The sequence below is a fragment of the Dunckerocampus dactyliophorus genome, chromosome 7, assembly GCF_027744805.1.
Source record: "Dunckerocampus dactyliophorus isolate RoL2022-P2 chromosome 7, RoL_Ddac_1.1, whole genome shotgun sequence".
Lineage (NCBI taxonomy): Eukaryota > Metazoa > Chordata > Actinopteri > Syngnathiformes > Syngnathidae > Dunckerocampus > Dunckerocampus dactyliophorus.
In genome coordinates, this window is record NC_072825.1 from 31,007,988 (window position 1) to 31,024,752 (window position 16,765).

A 16,765-nucleotide genomic window follows, 5' to 3' on the forward strand; every position below is an offset into this window, starting at 1 on the left:
TTATTTCATGTCTAGAGGGCTCTAATAATGATTTTTAAAAAGCATATTTACAAGGTGGTAAACAGCTTTTCTATGTGTTATATTCTCTTATTATGTCTTCTATTTTGGGTAATAGGAGTGTAAAGGTGACTATAGGGGTGTTTTTCATGTCTAGAGGGCTCTAATAATGTTAAAAAGTGTATTTAGAAGGTGGTAAATAGGCTTTCTATGTCTTATATGTCTTATTTTCTCTGATTATGTCTACTATATTGGGTAATATGAGTGTAAAGATGACTATAGGGGTGTTATTTCATGTGTAGAGAGCTCTAATAATGATACAGCTGTATTTAGAAGGCGGTAAACAGGTTTTCTATGCTCTAACTATGAAAATATTCCATTTATAAATAAGGAATCCTACTTGACAGAAATTCACTTATCACGGTCGGGTCTGGACCCAATGAACCACCATAAAGGAGGGATGACTGTATGTGTTTTACAGTTCATTTAATTATTGTTACTTATAGATTTTACCATTTGGTCTACCACCCAAGAGGAAGTGGAAGGGGAATCCAGTAAGAACATGTGCAGCTCTATGCAATTCCACGCCCAAGAGGACAAAGGCAGTACTAGAGAAGACTATTCACAGCAAGGATACAATCTGCACATGTTCACTCACAGCTGTTTACACAATAATGTGGCCTCTCAGTAGATCTATACTGCTATACAAGCTGTACACTGACTACTCTAAAGTCTATCCAAATGTGAGGGCTGCACTCACGTTTCCGTCCTCACGGCTCTTCTCATTGTCTCCATCTTTTCTTTCCCACCTTGCTGTTTCCCGTTTTCCTTTGCCTCTCTCCGACCTCCAGGAGGAAGCCTTAGCACCCGTGACCTCCGACCCCCAAGCTCTGAGTGCCTCAGCGACATCCGGTGGCGGCACGGGCAGCGGGAGTGACGAGGAAGGGTCGGCGAAGGTCCAGCCCAAGCGTCTCCACGTCTCAAACATCCCCTTTCGCTTCCGAGACCCGGACCTCCGGCAGATGTTTGGGGTGAGGAGCGCTCCTCCCGCTTTTCATCTTCATGAGATCTTGTAACAACACCTGCTCCTTCTTCCAGCAATTTGGAAAGATCCTGGATGTAGAAATTATCTTCAATGAGAGGGGGTCAAAGGTCAGTAAGACAGATGATCAAAAGCACTTTTAAGATGCTGACAAACATCTATGATGGTGCACAGGGATTCGGATTTGTCACCTTTGAGAGTGCGGCAGAAGCCGACCGAGCAAGAGAAAAACTCAATGGAACAATCGTGGAAGGCAGGAAGATTGAGGTGAGCCATTATTATATGTATTACATTGCATTACATATCATGATATTACCACAGTACTAGCACATCACTACTACCAGGAGAACTAGAGTATAGAGAGGAGGGAGCCACCTACTGTGGCCCAGCAAGGTGCACTGTATTCAGGCACACGCTCCGAGCAGCCGGTGCGCTGCTACGGAGGTCTCTGGCAAATCTTTTGCACCTTTCAAGGGTTTCAGGTGTCTGATAAGGTTCTTTGTGTGCTCGACGGGGGTTTTTCCCCCCCTCCTCGCGGAGCATTTGGTACAACTGGCACGCGAAAGTGAATGTTTGTTCACAAGTGAGCCACAGGGCGAGTTACGACGGGCTGTTAACGTCACAGGCAGGAGAAAAAATGAGCGCTTGATTACACATTACGGGTAATCTGGCCTCACTGGGGTGTTTTTTTAAAATGATTGGTTATCTGAGTTATTTTTAATGTTAGCAGATTTATCGATATGGCGCCATAATTCCCTCGTATCGGCCCAATAATTATCGTGTGCCCCTAAGCGCCATAGTTCTCCAAATATTGTGATTTACAGCATGAATATGAGTCCTACATCGCCCCCGATATTTTTATCACTTGTTCCATATCCAATTTCCCACAATTCCTGCAAATTTCATCCAAATCCATTCGGAACTTGAAGTTATTTTGAACACAAACAGACGCTGCCAAAAACAACCTCTGCGCTGCGCTTGCCGTTTGCGCTGTGCTTGGCGGAGGTAATCAGAAAAAAAATGACAAGAGTTAAATTGCTTGTGAAGGTTTCTTATTTCCATTTTTATTTGCTGTATTTTTATTGTCCTGTTTTTTTTTTATTAGGAATGATGGCAAATATGAATCAAATTCTTCTTGTTTCTAATGCAACTTATGCGGCGAGCTCAACATTTTTCAATGATTCCAGCAGAATCCTTGTCTGAACACCATTTACTTTGTTATTATTTTGTAAAACTGCAAAAACAGACACAACAAATACATTTAACGATGCAGAAATGAACGTTAGCATAAGTCCAAACTAGCTAGCTCTCATTAGCAGAGAAAAACATTTTATAGAGAGATGACCACAAACATAAATGTTATAGCAATAAAAGGTAAGTCTAGAACGTATTTAAACACTTACAGATGATGTTTTGCCAAGGATTACACAAGAAGCTGCAGAAACGAGAGCTCATATGAAAACACTTTAGTCCGAAATGTCGCTTGGACTAAGTTGCCTGCTGCTTACAATGGGAGGTCCCTAGATGGCGCTGCCACGCAAATCCAATCACCAAACAAGAAGTTTGTAGTAACAGTGACATCTAATGGAGAAACAGAGAGTTACACCAGCACACGTGAATGAACATCAGTGTCAAAACACAAACCATTTATTTAAAGGGCAAATGTAGTTGTTTTTTTTATCAATATGAAAATGGAAAAAAGGAGGAAAGTTAAACGTGGCCTCATAAATATTAACATTTTCTTTAAATTATTAAGAACCAAGCAATGATAACTTAATTGGAAATAATAGTAATAATAAATTCACAATTGTTTTAGAATGACAAAATATTGTCTGATGTCAAAATATTAGTTTATATATAAAATTGACAATGTGACAAAATGTAAAAAATATGAGAATTTATTTTTATTGTTTTTTAGAGAAACTAACATCAACTAACATCAACATATTAATTTCCCCTAACAAAATATTATAAAATAAAAATTGTCATGCTACAGCAATTGCCTTTTTTGTAATGTACATGAAATGATTTGTGAAGGTTTTTATTTTTAGTTTTTGTATTTTTTTTATTAGTGTACTTTTCTGGGCTACGCGGTGGTCTTGTGGTTAGCATAACCTGTTTTACAAGGTAAATGTAGTTCTTTTTTGTTCAATATAAACATGAAAAAAGGGATGAAACTTATGTTATGTCTTCAAAAATATTCTAGCAAATATATTATATGTTATTATTCCCATTAATTTATCATACATTGATAACTTCATTGTAAATTATCAAAAAAAATCTGTTGTTTCAGCGTTCTTCCTCTTCTTATTAATATTTTTAGAGAAAGCAATATTTATTTTAAATTTCTAATATATTTTTTTAAAGGGTGAATTTAAATATCTAAAATTGAGTTAAAAATTGCTTTAAAAATATTAACATTTTCTTCTTTGAATTTTTAAAATTTTTGGAACTGGAATGATAAAAAAAAATGTAAAAAAAAACAAACAAAAAAACCATATACTTCTACATTTCTTTTTAAACAAAATAAAAAGGACAAAGAACACAATAATAACTTCTCCCATTACATTTCTGTTTGGGTGAAATAATAATAATAACAATAATAATAATAATAATAATAATAATAATAATGTAAAAAGCAATTTTTTTAACATGGAAAATCCCTTTTAATGATGATGATTCCTCACCAGGTTGTCATGTGATCTGTCGATGTAGGATCACATTACATTTTCTAATCCTGAAAGAGATCCTATACTCGATGACACTAACGTCTGAGCCTTGGCAGAGGTCTTGACCATCATGCGCATCTTGCAGGTGAATAACGCCACGGCAAGGGTGGTTACCAAAAAGCCGCAAACCCCGCACGTGAACGGCGACCTTTCAGGTAAATTTGTCACTTTGGGATCATTTTGTGTTCTTGAAGGTAAAACAACAAAAAAAAAAAAGTGTCCTTTTCTGCAGCTTCGGGCTGGAAGATCAACCCTGTCATGGGGGCCATGTATGCACCAGAACTCTACACGGGTCAGTAAAGGCAACACTATCGTAGAGTACTTCCCAACAGTACTTTTCAAATGTGTTTTGTGGATCAGTGGCCAGTTTCCCGTACCCGGTGGCGGCACCCGCTCTGGCCTACCGCGGTTCGGCGCTGAGGGGCAGAGGTCGAGCCGTCTATAACACCATCCGCTCCGCTGCGGCCACGCCTGCTGCTGTGCCCGCATACCCAGGGTAGAGTTCCACTCACACCCTTTACAACAAAACATGCTAACTGAACTGGACTAAAGTGTGCAGTCATGGACAAAAGTTGTTTTTACAATGACACAAATAGGAATTCTCACAAAGGTTTTCTAATGGCGATCTGAATATACCGATACTCCACAATGTTATGAAGAGTGATCACACGAAAGACCCTCCTAGTCATGAACATGGACTTCATCCACAAAAAAAACATTTTCCACTGCATTTCAGCCCTGCCACAAAAGGACCAGCTGACATCATGTTAGTCATTCTCTGCTTAACCCATCATCCATAACCCTTATGTGAGACTTGAACACACACAGCCGTTTTTCCAAATTCAACCCCTTCAGTAGCAGCCATTTTAGGCCATTTGTACTGATATTTCAAGGCACACAGAATATTGTGTGCTATGGCTATATAAACATGAAACCTACCAACAGAAAGAGTAGACTCCCGCATTTCATCAGAGAAAAAAGTTTGTTTCTACCCTTTTCTGTACTTTAGTAATCAGCAGTAGAACATAGGTAAGTTTCAGGAAAATATCAGTTCCAAACTAAAAAAGGGAGAACACCAGCTTTTTGTGAAAAGATACATTTCAGTATAACTTTCACTTTGACACAAATATTTGTTGCTTTTGTGACAGCTCAAATATCTAAACAACTATACCAACAGAAACAAAAAAAGGGGTTGTTTTACATCAAAATAATAAGTTACGGTGTTCCCTCGTTTATTGTGGGGGATAGGTTCCCAAAATAGCCCGCAATAAGTGAAAAGTACCCAACTGAGATATATATATATATATATATATCCTCCATCCATCCATCCATCTTCTACCGCTTATCCGAGATTGGGTCGCGGGGGCAAGAGCCTAAGCAGGGAGGCCCAGATCTTCCTCTCCCCGGCCACTTCGTCCAGCTCCTCCCGGCGGATCCCGAGGCGTTCCCAGGCCAGTTGGGAAACATAGTCTATCCAACGTGTCCTGGGTCTTCCCCGAGGCCTTCTACCGGTCGGACTTGTCCTGAACACCTCCCCAGGGAGGCGTCCGGGAGGCATCCTGACCAGATGCCCAAGCCACCTCATCTGGCTCCTCTCAATGCGGAGGAGCAGCGGTTCTACTCCGAGTCTCTCCCGGATGACAGTGCTTCTCACCCTATCTCTAAGGGAGAGCCCAGCCACCCTACGGAGAAAACTCATTTCGGCCGCTTGTACCCGCGATCTTGTCCTTTCGGTCATTACCCAAAGCTCATGACCATAGGTGAGGGGAGGAACGTAGATCGACCAGTAAATTGAGAGCTTTGCCTTTTGGCTTAGCTCTCTCTTCACCATAACAGACCGATGTAGAGTCTGCATCACTGCAGACGCCGCACCAATTCGCTTATTGATCTCACGTTCCATCCTTCCCTTACTTGTGAATAAGACCCCAAGGTACTTAAACTCCTCCACTTGGGGCAGGATCTCATCCCCGACCTGGAGATGGCATTCCACCCTTTTCCGGGCGAGAACCATGGACTCGGACTTGGAGGTGCTGATTCTCATCCCGGCCGCTTCGCACTCGGCTGCGAACCGATCCAGTGAAAGTTGAAGTTCACGGCTTGATGAAGCCAGCAGGACCACATCATCTGCAAAAAGCAGAGACTCAATCCTGCAGCCACCAAACCGGAACCCCTCTACGCCCTGGCTGCGCCTAGAAATTCTGTCCATAAAAATAATGAACAGAATTGGTGACAAAGGGCAGCCCTGGCGGAGTCCAACCCCCACTGGAAACGGGTCCGACTTACTGCCGGCAATGCGAACCAAACTCTGACACCGGTCATACAGGGAACGAACAGCTTGAATTAGCTGGTCCGATACCCCATACTCCCGGAGTACTCCCCACAAAATTCCTCGTGGAACACGGTCGAATGCCTTCTCCAAGTCCACAAAACACATGTAGACTGGTTGGGCAAACTCCCATGCACCCTCAAGGACCCTGCTGAGAGTGTAGAGCTGGTCCACAGTTCCACGACCAGGACGAAAACCACACTGCTCCTCCTGAATCCGAGATTCAACTATCCGGCGGATCCTCCTCTGCAGAACCCCTGAATATACCTTACCAGGGAGGCTGAGGAGTGTGATTCCACGATAGTTGGAACACACCCTCCGGTCCCCCTTCTTAAAAAGGGGAACCACCACCCCGGTCTGCCAATCCAGAGGCACTGCCCCCGATGTCCACGCGATGCTGCAGAGTCGTGTCAACCAAGACATGCCTACAGCATCCATGGCCTTAAGGAACTCCGGGCGGATCTCATCCACCCCCGGGGCCCTGCCACCGAGGAGCTTTTTGACAACCTCAGCAACCTCAGCCCCAGAGATAGGAGAGCCCACCGTGGAGTCCCCAGGCTCTGCTTCCTCATAGGAAGACGTGTCGGTGGGATTGAGGAGGTCTTCGAAGTATTCTTTCCACCGATCCACAACATCCCGAGTCGAGGTCAGCAGCACACCATCCCCACCATACACGGTGTTGATTGTGCACTGCTTCCCCCTCCTGAGACGCCGAATGGTGGTCCAGAATCTCTTCGAAGCCGCCCGGAAGTCGTTCTCCATGGCTTCTCCGAACTCCTCCCATGTCCGAGTTTTTGCCTCAGCGACTGCCAGAGCCGCAGACCGCTTGGCCTGCCGATACCTGTCAGCTGCTTCCGGAGTCCCATGAGCCAAAAAGGTCCGATAGGACTCCTTCTTCATCTTGACGGCATCCCTCACCACTGGTGTCCACCAACGGGTTCTGGGATTACCGCCACGACAGGCACCAACCACCTTACGGCCACAGCTCCGATCAGCTGCCTCGACAATAGAGGCACGGAACATGGCCCATTCAGACTCAATGTCCGCCACCTCCCTCGGAACATGGTCGAAGCTCTCCCGGAGGTGGGAGATGAAACTCCTTCTGACAGGGGACTCTGCCAGTCGTTCCCAGCAGACCCTCACAATACGTTTGGGCCTGCCAGGTCTGACCAGCATCCTCCCCCACCATTGGAGCCAACTTACCACCAGGTGGTGATCAGTTGACAGCTCCGCCCCTCTCTTAACCCGAGTGTCCAAAACATATGGCCGCAAGTCCGATGATATGACCACAAAGTCAATCATGGAAGTGCGGCCTAGGGTGTTCTGGTGCCAAATGCACATGTGGACACACTTATGCTTGAACATTGTGTTTGTTATCGACAATCTGTGACGAGCACAGAAGTCTAATAACAAAGCACCGCTCGGGTTCAGATCAGGGGGGCCGTTCCTCCCAATCACGCCTCTCCAGGTCTCACTGTCGCTGCCAACGTGAGCATTGAAGTCCCAGCAGAACAAGGGAATCGCCTGAGGGAGCACTCTCCAGTACTTCCTCTAGAGCAGGGGTAGGGAACCTATGGCTCGGGAGCCAGATGTGGCTCTTTTAATGACTGCATCTGGCTCCCAGACATTTCTTAACACCATCAAATGTCTTTATTTTTTGCGGACATTTTAAAGTAAAACATTATAGAAATCACAGTATTAAAAATAACGTTCAAAATATAAAACTTTGACATGCATTTTAATCCATCCATCCATGTTCTAGAGGCATGCGGGTGGCCAGAGCCAATGCCAGCCGTCCTTCCCATATTTTCCAGGTCAAACACCAAAACTTGATTATTATTGAATAATGTGGTAGACTACCCGGGTCATTGAGAGGTCAAGAAGTAAGCTTCCCTCCTTTAAACAGTCAGCTAGCTAATTCTGCACAGCAAAACCTTTTGATGAAGAAGATGGCAAAAAGAAAGACCGATACGGAGTACGATGTAAAACCATGCAGAACCAGAAGTTGCATTCATGGTAAGAAATATTTTACTTAATATTGGTTAGCTTCATTAGAACTGTGTTATTAAAAAGAATCAATTCAACGGCATATTGTATTCTAAAATTGTTGGTCTTGCTTAAAAATGCACACATTTAGTTGTACTCAGTGTTACAAAATATGATGTGGCTCTCACGGAAATACATTTTAAAATATGCGGCTTTCATGGCTCTCTTAGCCAAAAACGTTCCCGACCCCTGCTCTAGAGACTCCAAAAAAGGTGGGTATTCTGAACTGCTGTTTGGCGCATACGCACAAACAACAGTCAGGACCCGTCCCCCCACTCGAAGGCGGAGGGAAACTACCCTCTCGTTCACCGGGTTAAACTCCAACATGCCGGCCACAAGCCGGGGCGCAACAAGAATTGCCACCCCTGTCCGTCGCCTCTCACTGCTGGCCACGCCAGAGTGGAACAAGGTCCTACCCCTCTCAAGAGGACTGGTTCCAGAGCCCTTGCTGTGCGTTGAGGTGAGTCCGACTATATCTAGCCGGAACTTCTCAACCTCATGCACCAGCTCAGGCTCTTTCCCTATCAGAGAGGTGACATTCCATGTCCCTAGAGCTAGTTTCTGTAGCTGAGGATTGGACCGCCAAGGTCCCCGCCTTCGGCTGTCACCCAGCTCACTCTGCACCCGACCCCTTTGGCCCCTCCCATGAGTGGTGAGCTCATTGGAGGGGGGACCCATGTCGTCTCTTCGGGCTGTGCCCGGCCGGGCCCCATGGGCGTAGGCCCGACCACCAGACGCTCGCCATCGTGCCCCTCCTCCAGGCCTGGCTCCAGAGGGGGGCCCCGGTGACCCGCGTCCGGGCAAGGGAAAACGTAGTCCAATGTTTGTTGTCATCATAGAGGTCTATTGAGCTACTCTTTGTCTGATCCCTCACCTAGGACCTGTTTGTCGTGGGTGACCCTACCAGGGGCATAGAAACCCCTGACAACTTAGCTCCTGGGATCATCGGGACACGCAAACTCCTCCGCCACGATAAGGTGGTAGCTCAGGGAGGAGATATATATATCCTGATATATATATCCTGATAGTTTTTAAGCAAAGTGAGTTTCAACAAAATCAAAGCCAAATATGCGTGTCAAGTTGTTTTATTCAAATAAATATTTAACATGAGGATGTTATTTGAAATTTTAAAGCTTCATGCAAGATGCACATAAAAAAAATCTTATGTATAAATAAAGACGGCCAAGATCTTTTCGAAATAAATGTAGAAAGAGTCAAATCTGCTCTTTTTTTTAGAACAAACCTTTGGCTATGCTTAAATCCTCATCAAATAACAAAAGAACAAAATATAAGGGAGTGCCCAGTTTAAGAGGAAATTTAAAAATGTCAGCAACTCAAAAACACTTTCAATTGAACAGTAGTAGTTTTTTAGGTAGAAGACACAAGTGTGTCCTTATTTTGTGGCAGGAACACCAACCTGTCAAGTGCATCAGACTTAGCAAGTGTCTGTCTGACTTCCTTTACGTTTGTGGAAGAGCTCGTCGTGCTAAATCATTGTGAGTGCGAAGCTCGCTGGACGTGGCAGGTCAATCGTCTTCAGCAGGTTTTTAAATCTGTTTTTTCCACTGTTGCACTGGGGACCATATGTTAGCAATGTGATAGGACACCTCTTCATCATAGCACACCACTTTGCTTTTCCTTTCGTGAGGAACGCAACAGGAAAAAGAAGCAAGCAGTGAGCTCTGTGTCGTGGCAGGAGTTGTGCAGCCTTCACACATTCCTCGTGTTGGAGTTTGTGCCAAATTTTCAGGTGGTGAACACAGTGAAGAAGGCTTCAGGGCGCCCAAGAAAATCCAGCAAGCGTCTGGACCTTTCTCCCAAAGTCTATTCAGCTGTGGGATCACGGCGCCACCAGTGCAGCGCTTCCACGGGAATGATAGCAGGCAGGTGCGAGTGCATCTGCTCACGCAACGCGGCCAAGAATTTGGGAAGAAGGGCAGCCAAAAAAAGCTGAATAAACTTCAAGTGTGAATAGAATGATACTTGAGTTATCATAGTAACATCTGACAAAACTACATGAAGAAGCAAACTTTTGTCCCTGACTGTCCTGTTTGATGGAAAAACATGCTCAAAATATTCTTCTCTGCTTCCACCATCAATCAGCGTGGTGTATCAGGATGGTCTCTATGGAGCAGAAGTCTACGTGAGTAGCTTTGCGTCCCGTTTGTGCGCATATCACTTCCTGTCATGTGACCTCACATGTTCCCCCTGCAGGGCGGCTATCCCGCTGCATACAGGGTGGCCCAATCTGCTTCTGCTGCTGCAGCCTACAGTGATGGGTAGGCCGTTGTTTAGAATGTTTCAAATCAACTCTATATACAGCAGATACACACAATCGTCTTTCCTTCTGTCTTCAGTTGTTTAGGAAAAGATTTTGTATTTCTTTCTTTATTTTAATAAGGAATGATTAAAAAAAATACATTAATCTAAAAATTAAAAATTAAATACAAAAATATTATTATTTACACAATGAAGAAATAAATTTTGTAATTGTTATTATTATATATTATTATTACTTTTTTATTATTATTTAAACAAATATAAAATAAATATACATTTTTTTTTATTTTTAGAGAAAGTAAAGTAAGAAAGTAAAGTTTGAAATTATTTTAAAATATTCACATTTTCTTAGAGTTATTATTATTATTATTTATTTTTTTTACATTTTTTGGAACCAAACACTGACAATTTAAATGTAAACTATAAAGAAAATGAAACAATTGTTGTCAGTTGGATTAGCATGAATTTTTTACCTTGATTTAAAAAAAAAATCATTATTATTATTTTTATTAGGAATATAAATTATGCATTATACAGTATTTATGTATAAAAAAGGGTGAATATATTATTTTTGGGTAAATTTTCAAGTGACATGAAGTAATATTTACAAGTACATGTAATAATAAAAACGATAAAAACCAGGGGAGAGCAGAGACAACCCACATACAGTCAAACCTGTCTTAGCGGCCACCTTTATAGAACGGCCACCTGCCTATAGCAGCCACTGAAAAATCCCCCGCAACAAATGTACATGTTATAGACCCTGTGTATAGCAGTCACCTGTCCAACGCGGCCAGCGGCCACCCATTTTGTCTCCCTTGGTCAATATCTGACCGCATGTAGCGGCCAAATTACCAACTCAAGTAGAAGCTTCATGCACAAAAAAGTTTTGTTTTTCAATCAATGAAGCCGTCGTGTGTAGACTTTAATTACTGAGTCCTAGCTCAGTCACAATCATTCACAAGATCCACACAAACTGTCAGTTGTTCCACATAAAAAAGCCGTCTTCTTTTGAGCTTGCTATTTCCTGGTCAAACATGTAACTTTAAGAGCATTTGCACCAAAACATTACCGCAAAGTGGGCTGGGAACAGGACGTGCTCCCAGCGACGCTACAATAAAAAAAACATACGCTAGCATGCATGCGGCAGCGGGAGCAAAACTGAGTTGGGTTGTACTTAATTGAAGTATTTTAGAATGTACTCACGTTATTTTTCATCAATCCTCATCCACAAATCCATCAAAGTCCTCATCTTCTGTATTCGACACAAACAAAGCCGTCTTCTTTTCCGTTCGCTACTAGTCTGTTAACTTGTCAGTGTTATTCAGCTCCGAAGCAAAGAAGGAAACTTCTCCTGTTGCTTCTGCCAACTTTATTTATTGAACGCGGCCACCAGACAGCAGCTCAGAACACACACACATCTCTCAGCATCGTCTCTCCTTCCTGCTTGCCCACAAGGCAAAGGTTAAACAAGCCCCACTACATAGCTGTCCAGCCAATGCCTGTAAGAAATGACACCGTTTATTTCCTGGTGTGCACTGGTCAATACTGTAATGCCGCTTGTTGTGGGGAAGGAGAGACTCACGTCGCCGATGCACTTTAATGGCTTTATTAACAGCGGAGAACACTGCAGGACTTTAAATCCACGCCAACATAAACACACTTCCCAACTCTCTCCAAACTCACAGCTAGCACTGAGCCGAGCTCTCCTGCTCGGGACGCCCACCGTCACTTCCCGTCACTTCCTGATGAACTAAAGCTGTAATGACACTCTGCCGTATAAAAAGTAAAATATTAAAAACAAGCGTAAGACATTACTAGCACAGCTTTGTTCTGTGGGTGGTGGATATATTCTATCAGTTATTATTAAGCCTCTAGCTTCCTTTTAGTAAGTAAAAACCTTGGCTATGATTGCACTACATTGTCATGTAGACCTACAAAGTACACTTGGAAGAACAAGAGGTGAATAAATGTATTGCAACTGATGTGAAACTGATGAGGGGTAGGATTAAATAAGCTTTGCTTCTTCCTACTCCTTTTTGGACATGCAAAATTGTGAATTGTACTATGTGATGTGCCACTGTTTGACTCATGCATGTTCAGGATTAAAACCATGATAATAGCAAGCCTAATAGTGCTGTACAACTTTTATCCGCAGTCCCACAGTGCCCTCTACTACAATACCGTACCGTGTAGACGGTGTAGCTGTAATAATAATTATTATGAGCTGTATAGTTGGAAATACAGTATATTTCTGGTTGAGCTGGAACTCATAGTATTTCAGCGTGCCTCTCTGTGACGGTGCACATATTATTCAATTCACTTTTTGTCTGTTTGTCTTTTGGATGCTGTCACCAGATACGGCCGTGTGTACGCCACAGCTGCAGACCCGTATCCCCACTCTGTGGGACCAACGACAACGTACGGCGTCGGCACTGTGGTGAGGCTCTGCTTTGGCACACTCCTTTTGCGTGTCTGTGGCTTTAATTGATGCTGTTGACTTGCGTTTGCCCACGGCCGTCTCTGACAAAATGTGCATCTCCACGAAGCGCTATTGAGCACTAGGCCATGATATTTATTTAGATGGAAGTGTAGTTTGTGTGAACCTGGAGGTAAGAAGGACCGCAACAAATGAGGATTTGATTGATTAGTCCTAATGAAATATCATGACATCACTACTACCACATCACTACGATCAGGAGAACCAGAGTATAGAGCGGAGGGAGCCACCTGCTGTGGCCCAGCAAGGTGCACTGCATTCAGGCACACGCTCCGAGTGGCCAGTGTGACGCCACGGAGGTCTCTGGCAAACCTTTTGCACTTTTCTTGATCAAATAAGAGGCAATGTACAATTAAACAAATGTACTAATTGTGTAAAATTAATTCAAAGGAAGTATTTTTAATATGTTTTTGCTCAATAATAATTTAAAATTAAAAGCAAGACCTTTGTTTAAAAAAAAATACTTTTTTTTTACTTTTACTGTTTTATTTTTATAAAAAACAATGAAAAAATAATTCAATTCATCTTTTTAAAGGGTAAATTTTAGTTCTTTGCAAAAAGAAACTACAGAAAATTGGGAAAAAAGGATGAATGTTGAAAGTAACTTAAAAAATAGAAAAAAGTCAGACTTCTTGTAAATGTACAATTTTTTTCTCAAAATATTCCTCGTAAATTTACGACTTTATTCTCCTAAATTTACCACTTTACTCTTGTACATTTACAACTTTATTCTCGTACCAATGCAACTTTTTTTCTCATAAATTTCAGAATTTATTCTTGTAAATTTATGACTTCTTTTCTCGAAAATTTAAAACGTTATTCTCATAATATTACACATTTTTTATGTAAATTTCTGACTTTATTCTCCTAAATTTACAACTTTATTCTCGTAATCTGACTTTTTTTCTTGTGAATGTACGACTTTATTCTTGTAAATTTACAAATGCTTTTCTCGTAAACGTATGAATTTATTCTTGTAAATTTACGACTTTATTCTGGCAATATTACAACTTTTTTTCCTCGTAAATTTCCGACTTCATTTTTGTAAACAACTTCTTTTCTTGTTCTTGTAAACAACTTTATTCTGGGAATATATGACTTTTATTCTCGTAATGTTACGACTTTATTCTTGTAACGTTACAACTTTTTTCTTGTAACTTTACGACTTTATTCTGGCAGTATTACGACTTTTTTTCTCGTAAATTTCCGACTTTATTCTTGTAAACAACTTCTTTTCTTTTTAATTTACAACGTTATTCTTGTAACATTTTGACTTTATTCTGGCAATATTACAACTTTTTTCTCGTAAATTTCCGACTTTATTCTTGTAAACAACTTCTTTTTAATTTACAACTTTATTCTTGTAACATTACAACTTTTTTTCTTGTAAATTTATGACTTTATTCTCGCAATATTATGATGTTTTTCTCATAAATGTACAACTTTATTAATTAAATTCACAACTATATTCTTGTAAATTTATGTCTTTATTCTCGTAATATTACAACGCTTTTCTCGTAAATTTAAGACTTTTTTGTTGTATATTTATGACTTTATTCTCCTAAATTTATGACTTTATTCTTGTACATTTTTTCTTGTAAATTTACGACTTTTTTCTTGTAGTTTTACAACTTTATTCTAATAAAATTATGACTCTTTTTCTCTTAAATGTACGACTTTATTCTTGTAAATTTACGATTTTATTCTCCCAAATTTATGACACTCTCTTAAATTTACGACTTTATTCTCGTAATAGTATGACTTTTTTCTCATAAATGTACAACTATATTCTCCTAAATTTCCAACTTTTCTTCTTATAAATGTATGACTTTATTGTCGTAAATTTATGGCTATTTTTTCTAAATCTCAGATATGTTCCAGTGTGGCCCTCATGCCGTGTGGTACATTTAGCCTTTACTTTATTGTCATAAATGTACAACTTTTTCTCTCGAAAATGTACGCCTTTATTCTCATAAATTTACACATTTTTCTTGTAAATTAAAAAAAAAAAATTCTTCGTAAATTTACGACTTTATTCTTAAATGTATGAAGTTTTTCCCCCAATGCGGCCCTAATGCTATGTGGTACGCTTAGCGTTCAAAAGGATGAACTGCATTGTTTTTTTTTTAAATTGTGGTTAGAAGCTTTTTGCCTTTTCTGTCCACAGGCCAGTTTGTACCGAGGAGGATACAACCGCTTCACTCCGTACTGACGATGATGATGACCTGACTGAAGTGTAAATATTGAACTGTTCCCCGCGCCGACGCCTTTGCATTATTTATGTATCGTCGAGACGTCAACACCACCGTGACATTTCTTCCACAACTTTTCTTGTGTGGATGATGTGCTCTATTTAAGTGTGCGTGCGTGTGTGTGTGTGCGTGTGCGTGTGTGTGGGAGACAGCTGTTTCATAATGGAGGTACTTTCTGCAGAGCTCATTTTTGACTGGATTTGTTTGCCTCACCAACTACCTCTTTTCTTTTCTCTTTGCTTTCCTTTTCTTTTCTTTTGGATTTTTACTTCTCTTCTTTTCCTCCCGCTTCTCTTCCTGCTGCCGTGTGTGATGTTCACCTCAAAATAAAACTTCTTCTGCTTCTCCCACCCCATTCTATCCATTTCTCGTGGTTTACACTGTGTACCTTTACTTTATTTTCTGTGCTTTTAGTTTGAAAAGGTGGCCTTCTTGTGTTGTTCTGGATAGTAGGTGTGGGTGATACTGCAGATGCCAGCATCGATCCGATACCAGGTGAAGACGGGGCCGCGTAGTGCTGACACCAAATAATGATACCCACACTTTTTACGATAAATTACTGTTGAACGATTTTGCCTTTAATTTGTCGATGGTTGTCGTCAGAAAAAAAATCATTTTAACCAGCAAACATATTTGTGAACAATTCAACAACATATAAGTACAATAATGGAACAATATCAACAAAATAGCACAATTATTCCCTTTTATTATACACCAATGAGTACAAATAATCAATAGGGTCAATAGCTGGGGTGTCACGAGACACTCACGAGACAAGACGAGTCGAGATGACACCCAAGCTTGAACATAACTTTTAAGAAAAGTACAGTGAAAAAAATGTTTTTCAGATTGCAATGTATCTGTGTAGCAATGTATGTATGTAGATTGCAATGTATTGCAATCTACTCGTTTAGTTTCTACTACGTTACCTTGCTTCGCTCTTGACGAGGCTAACCGCTGCTGCACTCTGTGTGTATTGTTCAAGACAATTCAGTAGTACAGTAAAAAACCCTGCAGGTCCTTCTGATCGCTAACAGATGAGTAAATAGTCCCAGGTCCTCACCAAGAGCAACAAACCAAAGTGGAGGGGAAGCAGCTTTAAAGTAGAGGATTGAGTAACCCAATTTAGTTGGGTTACTCCGTTGTGCTCCATCTCGATCTAAGAGGGCCGTCTCTACACAGCAGGCTGCGAAAACCTGGGCGAGTTTCCCGGGGTGTCCAAATTGCGGCCCAGGGGCCATTTACGGCCCACGACTGCTTTTTTATTGGCCCTCGGCACATTCCAAAAATACGATCAAACAATACAATAAAAAAAAAACAACAGCAAAAATGGAAAAAACAAGGCAGTAATTTGACAAGAATAAAGGCAAGATATATATAAAAGACAGAAAAAATAGCATAAAGATGAAATATTATTCAAATATATATATAAGAAACAAACCAAACAAAGAATTTCGTTGAAGTTTTAGGAAAATTAGGTTGGGCAAATGGTATAATGTTATGTTCATAAATTCAAAATATTATGAGAATAAAAATGTACAAGTAGAACGTTAAAATATTTGTAAAAATAAATTTTAAAAAGCCAAAAAGTAA

The 16,765-nt window shown here is 41.1% G+C and overlaps 1 protein-coding gene and 1 long non-coding RNA gene across 3 annotated transcripts in view; one reads left to right on the forward strand and one right to left on the reverse strand.

Annotated features, from left to right (window-relative positions):
• The window catches only part of LOC129184710 (uncharacterized), a 15,753-nt gene extending 13,189 nt beyond the window's left edge, over positions 1-2,564 (reverse strand). For both annotated transcript variants that reach the window (XR_008571942.1, XR_008571943.1), the window contains exons 1-2: positions 2,443-2,564; positions 807-1,127 (exon numbers count right to left, since the gene is read on the reverse strand). This is a non-coding gene — a long non-coding RNA (uncharacterized LOC129184710). The remainder of the gene's footprint in view (positions 1-806; positions 1,128-2,442) is intronic.
• The window catches only part of rbfox1l (RNA binding fox-1 homolog 1, like), a 25,826-nt gene extending 9,061 nt beyond the window's left edge, over positions 1-16,765 (forward strand). The window contains exons 3-12 of the mRNA XM_054780904.1: positions 849-1,028; positions 1,096-1,149; positions 1,214-1,306; positions 3,854-3,923; positions 4,001-4,060; positions 4,129-4,264; positions 10,244-10,283; positions 10,355-10,419; positions 12,779-12,860; positions 15,088-16,765. Coding sequence (XP_054636879.1) covers positions 849-1,028; positions 1,096-1,149; positions 1,214-1,306; positions 3,854-3,923; positions 4,001-4,060; positions 4,129-4,264; positions 10,244-10,283; positions 10,355-10,419; positions 12,779-12,860; positions 15,088-15,132 — 825 coding nt within the window. The 3' untranslated portion in view covers positions 15,133-16,765. The remainder of the gene's footprint in view (positions 1-848; positions 1,029-1,095; positions 1,150-1,213; positions 1,307-3,853; positions 3,924-4,000; positions 4,061-4,128; positions 4,265-10,243; positions 10,284-10,354; positions 10,420-12,778; positions 12,861-15,087) is intronic.